The sequence below is a fragment of the Oculina patagonica genome, chromosome 6, assembly GCF_052425735.1.
Source record: "Oculina patagonica isolate OP01 chromosome 6, crgOcupat, whole genome shotgun sequence".
Lineage (NCBI taxonomy): Eukaryota > Metazoa > Cnidaria > Anthozoa > Scleractinia > Oculinidae > Oculina > Oculina patagonica.
In genome coordinates, this window is record NC_135763.1 from 23089731 (window position 1) to 23104600 (window position 14870).

General features: G+C 41.1%; 1 protein-coding gene and 1 pseudogene across 2 annotated transcripts in view; one reads left to right on the forward strand and one right to left on the reverse strand.

Annotated features, from left to right (window-relative positions):
- Positions 1–158: 158 nt before the first annotated feature.
- LOC144657140 (steroid 17-alpha-hydroxylase/17,20 lyase-like) overlaps positions 159–14870 on the reverse strand; it is an 84458-nt gene continuing 69746 nt past the window's right edge. The window contains exons 1-3 of one of the 2 annotated variants that reach the window (XM_078517449.1): positions 6468–6720; positions 2448–2605; positions 159–2106 (exon numbers count right to left, since the gene is read on the reverse strand). In XM_078517449.1, the coding sequence (XP_078373575.1) occupies positions 935–2106; positions 2448–2605; positions 6468–6676 (1539 nt within the window). In that variant the 5' untranslated portion in view covers positions 6677–6720 and the 3' untranslated portion in view covers positions 159–934. Of the gene's footprint in view, positions 2107–2447; positions 2606–6467; positions 6721–14870 lie in introns of those variants that run through there. The other variant, XM_078517450.1, reaches the window with a different exon arrangement.
- LOC144657941 (uncharacterized) lies at positions 8124–9475 on the forward strand (annotated as a pseudogene).

The window sequence follows — 14870 nt, forward strand, 5'->3', positions numbered from 1 at the left end:
ATTTTGAAAATAAGCCCCCCCCCCCCCAAAAAAAAAAAAAAAAATAATAATAATAATAATAAAATAAAATAAAAAAAAAAAAAAAAAAATCATCAAACAAAACAAACAAATAAATAATTAAGCCCACCAAATTTCAGTGGTAAAAACCCTTCCGAAAATAACCAATAAAGAAAAATTGCAGGGCTTAATTCCTTCTTCAGGGTATTACAGAGAATGACTCTAAAGGTTGATCGTTACAGATTTAAAATGTGGTAAATACGATATAACGTGTAAATGACAATGGTAGACAAACAGAAACGCTGAAATTTGATTATTTTTTTAACGTTTCTTTATCCTTTTAGATTTTAAATTTAGACGGTTTTGTTCTTCTACCATTGTTATTTACGCGTTTTATCATATTTCCCACATTTTAAATCTGTAACGTTCAACCTTTAGAGTCATTCTCTGTAAGACCCTGAAAAGGGAAGCCCGTGCTTTCCGAAATATTGGAATTTAAATACAGTACCAAACCGTTGAATCAGCCTTGCAATTTTTCTTCATTGGTTATTTATTTTTAGCTGATTAGATCCTCTACAGTGAGAGGATCCGGTACTTTTTTATCACGGTGTTGACCTTTACGCCAGCTTTAGACTCAAGTATAAAGGTAGATAAAGAGACTCCTTTACACCAACTTTAAATAACATTGTACGAGGCCAGGTTACCATTATATCGCAGAAGCAATTGCTGAATTTCTAGTTACAGTGTTTTTTCCAGTCTAGCAAACAAACAAAAACCTATCGTGGTTTTCTTATTTAAAAGACGGTCTTGGCTATATCATCAAATTCCTTTTCAAATTCCAAACAATCTGACCACAAGAATTCCTCTATAGATACTGAAAAATTTAATTTCATAAACAAACACACTTTTAAGATTCTGTTCGATTAAAAATGTACAATCACTTCCGCTTGATTGCACGTATCTTGTAAGGAACAGGAAACTGGGTAGCACTAAACAGTCCCTTCATGCTTGGTGGACGACCATCTTCTTCCGCGAGGAAAGTGAATTTCTGGAGCATCCACGAAAGAAACAAGAAAAGCTCAACTTTAGCCAAAGGTTCACCAGCGCATACCCGGCGTCCAGCTCCAAAAGGGTAGAAGTTGCCTTGGTTGGTGACCAACTTTCCATCTTCGTCAATATGGCGGTACGGGTTAAACACGGTGGGGTTTTCCCAGCACTTTAGATCCAGGTGAACAGATTCCGTATCGGCAAACACAATGGTATCTTTGGGAACACGGTATCCGCAGAGGGTCGTATCTGTTAGAGTAAAGTGAGGAACTGCAAGGGGCACCACGTTTCCAACTCGTAACGTTTCTATAATGGTCGCGTGAATGAGCGGTAGATTGGGTCGATCGTCCAAACGTGGATTACGCCCACCAACTACTTCATCTAACTGGCTTTGAATATCCTCTTGGTACTTTGGATAGTTGACCAAGAAGGTTATTGCCCATTTCATTGTCGTACTTGTGGTTTCGTAGCCGGCAATAAACATGTCGTTAATAGTGTTGACCAAGTAATCATCAGAGAGAAAAGCTTCTCGCACCTCATCACTCTCGTAATGGGCTTCGTGTTTGGCGTGAAGGAGACCTGAGATCAAATCTTGTACGGGATTGTCTGGATTGAAACCTTTTTCTCGCTCTCGCAAGAATATGCGGATGATGTCGAAAACTTCGAAGACAGGCTGGATAAAGCGATCATAAGCCTTAATGGGTAGGTACTTTGCAAATGGAAAGAAATCCAAGATGGTCACCAACTGAGCATTATCAGCATCTGCTATAGCGTCTACGTTAATTTCCAAAAGTTTGTTCAAATCTGGGTTGGTTGTGTCGTAACCTTCTCCAAACGTGACGCCACAAATAACATTAGCAACTGCCCGTTGCAAGCAATCTGCGGGATCAAAGGATTTGCCGCCTTGTTGTTCCATGAACTGCACCAACTTTTGTGCCTGTGTTGAGACCCGGCTTTCTATGAGAGGTATGTCCGAGAGGTATTGGCGCAAGGCCGTTGTGAAGAGTTTGCGATGGAACTTCCAGGCAGGGCCATAGTTACCGAACGCGATATCTTTACCTCCTGAAATTAACAAAAGGAAGTACGACAAACAGCTGAAGCAGGATATAAGTAATGTATTGGCATTTGCTTTCAGGATATCTTTTTAATAATCTTTTTCTGTAAATTGGCCTTTCTCTTAACACTCTTGAAGGGGAATCCTATAGTGATAAATAGCATGCCACCAATGTGAGCAACGAAGCCATTACTAAATTTAAAAGAGTGCTTGCACTCACCGTCAATTCCATTCCACACTTAAAAGAATAACGAATGATCATTCATGTATATTCCATACTGGATCATTCGGTATGTCTCCATTTTAGATTACAAATTATTTAACGCATCAGGGTTATTGCACCACTAACCTAGTGTTACTGCCTTGATGGAATATGTCTGCTGTCTTCCGGCATAATCAGCAGACTTCTTTACGAGCATCTCCTTAACGGCTTCAGGAGTTGACGCCATCACGAACTTGTAGCTTCCAAGTTTGAGAGAAAAAACTCGACCATATTTTTCCCTGATACTGTAAAATAAGAGAATTATAATAGGTGGAGAGCTCCTGTTATAATTATTTTTTTGGCAGAAGGAAACGAAAGAGTAACAAAAGAAAAAAAATTAGAGAGCCTGTTAGTAAATACCAAGAATCCCGGTGAAAATCTTTTTCAAACGTTCGAGCGAATTTAAACTTCGTAAAATCTGTGAAGATTGGAAATACAGTCAGGGCCGCCCCTTTAGATTTTTAAAATAAACAGCCCGGAATGCATGCAGAATGATGACCGGTGTCACACGGGGATCTTTTATATTTTTCAGGAAATTTGTTTTAAATTAACGTAAATGAAAGTAGCTGATAACTTCGGTGTTGAATGGTTGTTGAGTTGTGTTTTTTGTAGAGTGACATCCGATATACGATACATCTCACAAGCGAGCAAGGTCTGTCCTGTAATGGTTCATTCAGGCCCTTTGTATTAAAAGAATGTAGAAACTTTTGTTTACTGTATCTAATAGAATTCATCAAATAAAATTTGTCTCGTTCGTTTATACGTTGTATTAGTCCTTCTATTTGCACAGGAGTAATTCGCTTTGTGTTCTAAACGGCGATTTCTTGGTGAGTTAAACTTGATTTCCTTTCACATTATTTCGTGTAGGAAACAGAAAGGTGCCCTTGTACATGTAATTTTGTTACAATTTGTTATTTATGTTTAAGTCATTTTTTTTCAACAACACCACTATCTCGAGGAACACACACTTTTTTGTTATAATCTTTGTCGTTTGAAAGTAAAGGCCTGTTGATATGAAGCAAATTTATAATAGAATAGAATAGAATAACAACTTTATTTAACCACGGTTAAAACATCAGTAAAATAAAATGATACAAAAACATCTATAATTCTGTTTTACGTGTTTGCCGTGTGGGTGCTCTTTGAGGCGTAAAAGTCATTGCAGGCATTGTTTTACTTTCTAAAGCTTGCTAGGGTTAATGGCTTTCGTTGTTTAGATGGCAGTCCTTTCCAAAGAACAGCCCCCTGGAATAAGCAAAACTGCCTTTAAGTTAATTAATTCTTGATTTAGGTACTTGCAATATGTTCTCAGAGTTGCGAATACTGTAGAGAAACTTCGAGCGGAGAACAGATCTTGCATGCATGGGGGCGTTAGTTTGTTAAGTGTTTTGAACATGATAAGTGCTTTTTGTTATGTCCGGCTAACTAAGACCCTGTCCCATCCAAGCATCTCAAGGAGAGGATCCGCACTATCAACATAGCTAGATTTCGTTATTATCATTGCAGTGCGGTTTTATGCTTTTTGCAACTTATCACTCAAAGTTTGGCTGAGGCTGTCCCATACGCTGCTGGAGTAAATGAAGTATCCCAGGTAGAGGAGTTACCTTCTTCACCGGACCATTTTTTACCGAGCTTTTATATGATAAAGGCTGTCCCTGCCAGCCAAGTCAACAGTTAGCATGCTCCGTAGGTCCAAATGTATCCCTGGAATGCGAGTCAAAAATGGTCAAAGTGTTTACATGGAAAAACTTGGCTCGCCTTCTTTACTCTTCTGTATTGAAGTGTGTATTTCTTTTTTATTTATCCCTTGCACCCGCCTCGATTAGTCGCTTTTGTTAGTAGCGGGGGCAAGCAATTTTGTAACGTTATATTAAAAACAAAAAATAAAGTTCAAGTTCAAGTTACCCTACCTTCAAAGCAAGTGAACCTGCACCCAGAATCACCCTGCCCCCGCAAGGCAAGTTTGAAATTTCTCGTAACAACATGTCTTGGCAATTTATAAAAAAAGCAACAAAACCAAAAAACAAGTTTTAAAAACCCTATCGCCCGGGCTGGCTCGATATGGAGGGTAACCCTCAGTCTCACACCAGGGACAACCTTTCTCCATATAAACAGGCCGTACACTCATCAATTAATAGACGCATTAAGGTCTTTGCCCTGTATTGCATTGCGCATCCTTATTGCGCAGAATTTTACGCCTAATAAGCGCGAGCAGTTAAACAAACTGGCGGCTGTTTTCTTATAAGAGTTTGTTCGCGAAAGAAATAAAGCCTGGTTTTCAATAGCGACGCAGGCACAAGCGCAAGCATAACAGCTCTTATTTCATAGTGAAAACGGCTTCGACGCAAGCATAAGCACAAGCGCAAGCACAAGGATCAAAATGTTTCCTTTTCTTGTGCTTGCGTTCGTGTGAAAACGAAACATCGGTTAAGCACAAGAAAATTGTTTACGTCTGGCCGTGTCTAGCCAAATAAAGCACTCGTTCCAGCATGTGAACAAAGTCGCAGAGGCCGCGGTTGATTTAGATAAACATTTTCCAAAGTTGTTCGGAGGAGTTGAGACAAAAACACAAAAGACACAAGCGTTGGCTCGAGAAGCGAAAGAAATAAGCCTGGTTTTCACTTGCGACGCAAGCACAAGCGCGATAACGCAAAAAGGACAAATTTTGATCCTTATGCTTGTGCTTGCCGCGCACATTCACAAGCATCAAAATGCAATGCGCTTGTGCTTTTGCTTGAGTCGAGGTCGTTTTCACGGAGAAATAAGAGCTGTTATCCTTGCCTTGGCTTGCGTCGTAAGTGAAAACCAGGCTTACTTGTAAACATCATATTCTAATGCTAATATGCGTATGTCGACGTTCGTTTTTACTTGGCACAAACTACTTATGTTTGCGTTTGTGCTTGCGCTTGGGTCGCTAGTGAAAACCAGGCTTAAATCATCGCTTTTCCGTAACCTAGTAACCTGGTGACCTAGCGACCCATTGATTGCTAAACGCGTCAAAAGGCGTGCAGGAGGGATTGGGACGTGAAGTCATCACTTTCCGTGATTAGCTGATAAGGTAGGAGAAGGCGTTACAAAGCATGTCAAAATGAGCGTGATGAGATGAATTGGGTCAGAGTTAGACGCATTAAACCTACGAATTTATTCTCTGGAAATCGGAGAAAACTTGAACTCCTCTTTGACACTTTTTATAAAAAAGCCTAACCTACAGACTACTTTGTTTTTTTGTTTTGTTCTAAATAGATCACAATTTTGCTTTCTTTGAATGCCATAGACGGAATATTTAATTTAAAAAATTCTTGCAATCAACATAAAAAGGAGAAGCCACGAGCCAAGCGGCCCACACTGCCGGAGCTTATCCCGGTTTCCGTAGCATTAAGCGGCTAGGAATATTTCTACTCCCCCCTGAATGGGATGCTAGTCCATTGCAGGGTTCCCCCCCCCAGCATTATGTCGCCGGTACCCATTTATACAATGGGTGGAGAGAGGCCTTGAGGTAGTGTTTGCCGACAACGTCCCCGGCGGGGGGCGGGCCCCCCCCCCCCCAAATATAAAGCGGGGGGGGGGTAGCATATAATTGCCCTTTTTATTAAATTAGATGTGAACAATGGAATTTGATGTCGCTGGATGTATGCAAAACTGACTGTGAAATTTTTATGTGCACAGATGCATTGTATAAAAAATAAACACGCTAAAAGCGATTGCGAAATCCACAAATATTAACATCTGCATCTGCAATAGTAATACATAGTGATAGTAATGAAGTGGTATCTTAGCCATGACCTAGAAATTTGCGAGCATGAGAAAATCGAAAACTAAAATAAAATAGGCGTGCAAACTTCATTTCTAAAAAGGGAAACATCGCACTGAAGAATTAAACGAGACAAACCTTTAGTGTATTGTTATTCAATGGATTGTTCCTTTGATGGTCGTTTCATTAGAAAAGAAACTAATAGTGCAGACGTGGGTTCGTCTTACCTCTTAAATCGAGAAGATTATTAACGTTGGTATCAATCCAGTTTTTATATCCGTTAAGCAGTACTTACAAACTGTCCCGAAGATCGACCATAAAACAGAAGAAAGATCGTATGGAAACTACGCACTGACCTTTTGAAAGCGTCGGTAAGTTTCTCTGCCTTTAAGTCGAGTGAAAACGGATTTCCTAAAACTGGGAGAGTTGTTAAGCGTGGACCCGGCGGCATGTTCCTAAACTCGTAAAGCACCATCAGGTAATGCAGCATCAGCAGCAAAAGGAACAACAAAAGAACATTTCCAAAGCTAAGAGAATCGTAAATCGTGGCAAGCACCGACGCCATGTTTACCAAATGTCATATACCCAATAATGATGACAGTGTATTAAGTAATGCAGGACTGCGTCACGCAAGATTACAATCCTGTAGCAAGCTGGTGGAAAATAATTAAACAACACTTGGAGGGAAGTGTATACTCTCACTGCCCATGCCACTTTTTAGTGAACAGAAAAATCACATTGAGTACATCGTGTACAGCCACAGTCCGTTAATAACAAATTATCACAGGTTGTCTCGTACAACGGTCACTCTTCAACATGCAGAACATGCACAACAATCTGCAGTGCTAATTTCATGTAATTTAATATCAAGAGTGCGTTCGTTACGTACGAAGAGGGTGGACATGATAACATTATTCTCTTCAGGATTTTCACCATTTTGGTTCTGGTTCACCATAGAAAGATTTTGCAATTTTAAAAGGCGCTTAAATAAGTGAAGTTTGCTCCATTGTATTGTATATCCTTATTAAACTGAATGTGCCTGACATAGGACTATAAATTTATTGATGAACGGTAAGGTAAAGGTAAGGTAACTATCATTCAGCTACGTAAAATAATTAAAAAATTAAACTTAGAAAAATAGCAAAAACAAACAAACACTCTCTTTCATTTAGTATAAATTTCGTGAATCGTCGTTTCTATATTAGTTATTTCGTTATTTGATCCTTCTGAAAAACTTGGGCTTTCTAGGTGGGATTGAATAAGACCGCCTCACTTTTTCAAAAATAAAGTTTGAGTCTGAGCCATTTTCGCTTGTTTCATCAAAGTGTGTGATAGGGGGTCGTTAATGTTTTGCTGCTGGCTTGATTCGAGCTTAATGTACATTAAAGGTGGTGTGATAAATTATAAAGACATAATATAACTGGCTGTGGTGTTTGTTTGGTGCAGAAGTTTTAGAAAGCGTGTATGCAAGTCTTTAAAAGACACAAAGGACAAAACAAGCAAAGAGTTAGTTTAAATGCTCAATATTAAAAAGCCTCTTTTCTTTGGAAGTATCGGTCAAGGTACATTGGAGATCTTTAATACCTTTTGGTACCACACTGATGAAGTTTCCAACAATCTTGATACCATAATTGCCAAGTGTGACGAGTACTTCATGGGTGAAGTCAACAGGACGTATGAACGCTTCAAGCTCAACCAAAGGAATCAAGGAACTCCACGTAAGGTTTGATGCATACCTGTAGTTTTTGCATTGACATGTACCCACAGATGAATAGGGCCAAAGCGATCCGCGAGCGGCGGGGGGGGGGGGGAGGGGGGGGGGGGGGGGGGGGGGGGGGGGGGGGGGGGGGAAGGGACCTTAAGATACGAGGACGGGAAGTTAGGACGGGGACGGGGCTGGAAGAGTAGTACAGGCAAGTATCCCGTCGTGCCCGCCAAAAACAAAAAAAACTTAAGAATGTGCATTTTCGTGCAGGACGGCGGCACCGAATAGTTTTCGTTGAACAACAGCAATGACGTCCTTCAAAAATGGTAGAAATTTTTTTTTTAAGCTACTACGATGGTTCGATAGATGATGATGAATTTTAATATATTTGTACTTAGGCTGTAATAAATATTTCTATTTTATATATATTAATTACGTTAGTTAGGCAGGTTAGGTGTCCACAATTAGTAGAGGGGACCCCCCAGCTACTACAGATTTGACACGTTAATAAAGTTGTTATTATTTCTTTTGTTATATGAAGAAAACTTCTCGAAAAATCCAGAATTTCCATACGAAGAATACGAACTATTCGACTTAGACACGATGGATGATACGGAAGGCAAAGCCGAATTTCGCTTTAAAAAAGCTGAAATTCTTCGACTTGCAGAAGCATTGGATATTCCTGAAACGTTTCTTTGCCACCAGGGCACAACGGCTGCTGGAATAGAAGGTCTTTGTGAACTTTTGAGACGACTGACTCACCCTTGTCGCTACTTGGATTTGATCCCTTGTTTCGGGCGACTAGTACCGGAGCTGAGCATGATCTATAACATTGTTTTGGAATACATTTACAACACACACGGCCAGAAAATAACCCAGTGGAACCACACAATTCTTGTTCCTTTGACTCTCGAGAGACATGCTGATGCTATCTATGATAAAGGTGCAGCACTGGATAATTTTTTGTAGGGTTTATAGATGGAACTGTGAGACCAATATGTCGTCCCGGGGAATTACAAAGAGAGTCTACAATGGACACAAGCGAGTTCATGCACTCAAACTTCAATCATTTACCTTGCCTTCTGGTATGATCGCAAATATCTACGGACCTGTAGGTAAGTCTGTGGTTCATAACAGTTCATTACACAACCACAACTAAAATTTTTGCTGAATTTGTTCAAAACCTTGCCTTTGTTATTTTATCATCATCACCACAATCAAGATCATCATGTTATTATTACAATTATTATTATTATTATTAGTAGTAGTATTATTATTATTAATATTATCATTATTATTATTTGTTTCAAGGCTTCTCACGCTATTTTGGTTTCCTATTTTATTCAGAAGGAAGAAGACATGATGCCGAAATGCTGGCAGATTCTGGACTGCTTAATGATCTGCAACGGTTTGCATTTTCTTCCACTGGTCAACCCATGTGTCTCTATGGTGACCCTGCTTACCCTCTTCGTGTCCACCTACAAACCCCCTTCAGGAATGCAGTTCTAACCCTCTGCTACGCAAGCTTTTAATTCATCCATGAGTACTGTGCGTGAATCGGTAGAATGGCTTTTTGGGGATATTGTGAACTATTTTAAATTTATGAATGGCTATAAGAATTTAAAAATTGGTCTGAGCTCTGTGGGGAAAATGCATTAGGCACTATGAGCTAAAAAGTACAGACTTTCATTTATCAAAATCAAACGTAGTCTTTAATCAGTACAATATATCACATGACTACAAAGTTTGACAAAAAAACAATCCCTTCAACGCCCTATCACTGTAATACAACACCCCAGACTTTCAAATGTTACATATGTCAATGTGTAATGGAAAAACACAACAGTTTTTGTAATGTTTGAAGGCATAATTACTACAATGCAATGAAAATGGTATATAGTACCATATTGAAGTTATGATGTACATATAAGCCTTTTGCTTTCAATTTGCAGCAGTTGTTTAATCTATAAAGTCCAAGGTAAACTTTTAAACTCCAGGCTACTTTCAACTTCGCTAATAATCAACATGCTTATTTGCTTTGCTTATTATAGACAAACAACAACAGCGAAAACATATGAAATAAAGTTTTGTTAACCCAAATTTTGGCAGTGTTTACTTAATGGTGGCTAAACATCGGCGATTTCCTGAGATTATTCCCGCCTTTCCCCGCAAGGTGTCGTGAACTGAGCGTTACGATTGGCTGAGTTAGGTTACGTGGTACAAAGTACATGCTATCCAGAGCAGAAAATAAATTTTATTTTGAGTTTATAGTTGGAATGCTTTCTCTTCACAATCAGGACTGGAAAAATGTGTTCTTTTCTGGCTGCTTCTGATAGTAACATGAGCTTAGAAGCGACTTAACTTTAGGAAACAGCGTCTCTGTGAAAACTGCTAGAATTTGTTTGTTAATTCGAGCGACAGCTTGTTCATTTCGACAGCGCTATCTTGTGGGATTCGTCACAGACTTTGATGACTAAACTACAGCTGAAATGTGATTTTTAAAAAACTGTAAAACTCGAACAGTGGAAAGAGATAAAAATTTTGACGGTAAGGACCATTCAATGTGAAGTTGTACCTGTTGATGTTTGGGACTTAAATGTTGTATTATTTAAAAAAAGCTTCGGGGAAAAGCGCATCTTCGACGGTTCGGCTTCTTCGCAGATGCATGACCAAGAGATAGTTCGCTCGTTTGGTAGATCACATAATTGCATCTTCCTTCGCTTGAGCACAAGGAAAAGGTTAGTTGCCGTTATGTATGTGTTGTTCCCTACGTGACATTCTAGTTCACTTATTTGTTGGAAACTAAAGGCTTACGAACTCCGGCTTGTGATCATTGCGAAATATATGTGCTTGACAGCAAAACTGGCTGTCTTTTTCTGTAAGCTTCTGTAAATAAATGATGTTGTTTTGATACAGAGCCAGTGTGTTTGTTTTGTCGGTGTGCAAAATGCCAAGATAATTGTTTTTAAATTTAAAGATTTAGGTGCGATCGCGGCACAATTCCTGGCCCATTGCGCCGCGAAGTGAGAATCGCGGCGGCCAAAAACGCGGCGCGATCCAAGCCAAAATGGGCGCCAAAAGTGTTGAGACACTCGGCACTTTTTGAGTAGCTTCGACAAATTTTACCCCTCACCCCTTCGATATTACCCCCTTCCCCCCGAAACAAACTTGGATTTGCAATCTGCAAGACTTGCCTCGTTTGCGTACAACATTGAAAAGGGAACGGGTGTGGTTCAAAAGCTGCAGCAGATTTAAGGTGAAAAAATGGGAATGTTAAATTGATATTAATTTCCACCAACTGTCTCAAGGACTTTTGGCGCCCATTGCAGGTGAGAGACGGAAGATTTTCTTCAAAAACGTCTTTGTTTTGCAAAAGAAAGCACCACACCTCCATCTGTGACAAACAAAACACGGGCACCTCGATGGCAGCTATGCAAATTGGCGATGGTCCTGTGGTTGTCATTGAAGTTGCAGAAATCAAATGTCGTGTCCTTTTAGATTCCCGGGAAGAAAGTTCCTATGCTTCTGCCGCACTGCTCAAGAGAATTGGCGCAAATCCTCACCATTCTGAATTGCGCAAGATGAGAGATGATGTTCGAACCGAGCAATCGGTGTTGGAAGTTTATCGAATCAAACTTACCGTAACGCAGTGAAGAGAAACTTTGAGATGGAAGCAGAAGTCACTAAAGTAGAAAACAGCACCTTATGATGATAGACAACCCACGCTACAAGAAGCTCGTAGAGAAATACCCTCATCTAAAGGGTGTGACCATGGATGATAAGACAAGAGAGCTCGTCTACTTGTGCACATCATTCAAAGAAACAGTGAATGCCCCAGGATCAGCACCACTGAGCCTCAGCGTGTGGGAAGAGAATGGGATCTTGTAGCAAGTTACACAAAGTTGGGCTGGACCATCACTTTGCTGGTAAAGAAATTGACACCACCAGTATGCTCTTCACACAAACGTTGAGGGTTGACTATGAAGAACTTTGTAAATCTTGATGTACTTGGGTTGGCAGACTCGCCTTCAGGGATCAGTACGATGAGCTCAAAGAACAGCTGTGGAGGACCGATGAAGGATGGTATGAAACCGGTCTCCCGTGGAAGGGAAATCATCCCCCATTGCCAAACAACAAGGAAGGAAGCCTACGCAGACTTCCTGGCCTAATATTAAAACTCCAGAATATTGTAATGTTAGGCTAGCGCCTTAGGGTACCCCCCTAGAGAACTATTTAGTCACGTGACTCGTTGATGGTGCAATACCATGTGCTCAGTTGTAGATTCGAGTTGTTGTGATTAAACAAAGTTATAACGCTGAGTTTATCGGAGAATTTATGGCGTTACATTGGTGGCAGCGGTGAAGAAAACCCGAACATTACGGTAACCTGTAGTCGATGGAACTATTTGGATGGTTTGTGCGACCGAATTTTGTCGATTTGTGAGGTTCTGCCTCGAGATTTTGCTGGTGTGTTTACTTGTGTGGTTTCGTCCATTTGCAATGGCGGAAAACTCAATTGTGGATTCAGGAGTCAAAGGTATGAGTTGTTCAACGCCAGTTAACCCTTTTAAATCTGGAAACCCGTTTACACCTACGTCCGATTTATCTTTGGATCGATCAGTAAATTTAGAAAGCTCAAGTCGCCGAGTCCACTCTGCAAACCCGTTCGCATCAGAGAACCAGTTGAATAATTCAGGTACTTACTCTTCAAATCCGTTCGCGTCGTCAGAGAGCGAACCGAGTAATAACTCAGCTGATTTGTTTACAAATCGCCGAAAGTTTAGCAAACCTGTAAAGAATCCCGCAGATTATGATGGTACTCAGTCGCTACGAGATTATTTAAAGCACTTTGAGCGTTGTTCTGTTGTTAATGGTTGGAACGAAGATGAAGCTGCTGTATTCCTGGCCGCAAGTCTTCGCGGCGAAGCTCAAAAGGTGCTCAATGGCATGTCTGATAGCGATTGTAGAAATTACGCGAAGATTGTTGACAAGCTGGAACTTCGGTTCGGTGTTGAAAAACAACGCGAGTTGCACCAGGCACGTCTGCACAACCGTCGCCAGCAGGAAAACGAAAGTGTTCAAGCTCTTGCTGCAGATATTCGGAGTATGTCCAGTCTAGCTTACCAGGATTTGTCTCCTGATACCCAAGAGCGATTTGCCGTTCAGCATTTTATTGACGCTATCAAAGATCAAGATGACAGGCTTAGACTACGGAGGGATAAACCAAAAACTATGGACGAAGCCCTGACACTGGCCTGTGAACTGGAAGCATTTCGTCTTTTGGATGGTGATTGGCGAGGAAGCTCTTCAAAGGATCGCTCAGTGGATGAAGTTGGAAAGGAGCCTGATTTGTTGAGAGCCCAGTTGGACATGTTACGATCTGACATTCAAATGCAACAACAGCGTCAGGAAACACAGCAAGTTGCTCTCCAAGAATTAGTCCAGCAGATTCAGCAACTTTCCCAGACTATGACCCTGAACACCTCTGGAAGCCCAAATGCTCCACGTTATCCTAATCGAAATGGTCAATGCTGGTATTGCAAAGAATTTGGCCATTACCGTCGTAACTGCCCAAAAAGCAAGTCACATGATAGAGTCAGTGCAGACTCGGGAAACGCGAGCAGGGTGTCACCCAAGGGCCCGGGGGATGCCTGAATAGGAATGATGTTGGCCCTACACTTGGACATGATACGAACAATGCTGTTCCCATGAAAAGGTCACAAGTTAATAATAAATTGCGAGGTCTTTATCTGCCAGGCTTCATTGGAGGAACTCGTGTGATGTGGTTGATAGACACTGGTGCTGTTTGTTCCATTTTGTCATTCAAGATTTTTGATTCCTTACCTGACAGTGTCAAGTTCAGTTTGAGTTCAGTTCATTCTGCTATTACCCTAGCTGATGGTCAGCAAGCCAAAACACATGGTGTGGGACATGTTGTAGTGCATCTGGGTACTAAAGAGTTTCAAATGTGTGTGATTGTGGCTGACATTGAGGATGAGGGTATTCTGGGAATGGACTTCCTGTCGCAAGTTGATTCACAGATTGACATTGTTAAAAACCAGGTTTCAATTAATGGAGAAGTGTTTGACTGTTCTGATTTCAAGAACCAACCTCTCAGTTCCAGATGTATGGTGCGAAGGTCAACAATTATTGAACCTCACACTGAAGTGGTTGTCCCAGTCACCGTTCACAAGCGCTCTGCGACCTTAAATCCAAAGGCGTCTCAAGTAGGCATGTGATTGTTAGAGCCTTGCCTCAGCTCACACTTGCAACAAAAGGGCCTTTATGTTGCAAGGACTCTGGTGGATGTGAAAGAGGACAGAGTGGTCCCTTTGCGTGTGTTCAATGTTTCTGATGAAGTTTACAACTTGGCTGCTGAGACTGTGGTAGCCCTAACTATGCCGGTTATGGATGTCACCCTACTGGAGCTTACTGAAGAGAATCGTGAGACTGTTGTGAGCCAAGCTAGAGTAGTCAACAAGCATGAACCACAGGAAACATTTGAAAGGACTTTACCAGAGGCCTTACAGGAACTTCTTGAAAGGAGTACTGAGAACTTGACTAACAGTGAAACTGAGAGACTACAGGAGTTGTTGTACAATTACCAACATGTGTTCTCTCTCTCAGATGGGGATTTGGGCACCACACATCTGGCACGGCACAGAATTGAAACAGGCAATGTGCCCCCAATCCGACAACAGCCTCGACGCACCTCTCTTCGGAAACATGATGAAATCGAACGACAAGTTGCTGACCTTCTGCAGAAAGGGAAGGTGAAAGAATTGTCAAGTCCTTGGTCCTCTCCGGTTGTGCTGGTCAGTAAAAAGGATGGTAGCCAAAGGCTGTGCGTCGACTACCGCCAATTAAATGCAGCAACTGTAAAGGATGCCTTTCCTTTGCCACGAGTTGACGATTCACTCGCTGCTTTAAGCGGCTCAAGATGGTTCTCCACACTAGATCTTGCTTCTGGCTACTGGCAAGTGGCCATGGATGCGAACACACAGGAAAAGGCAGCATTTGTTATTCCAAGCGGGTTGTATGAGTGGAATGTCATG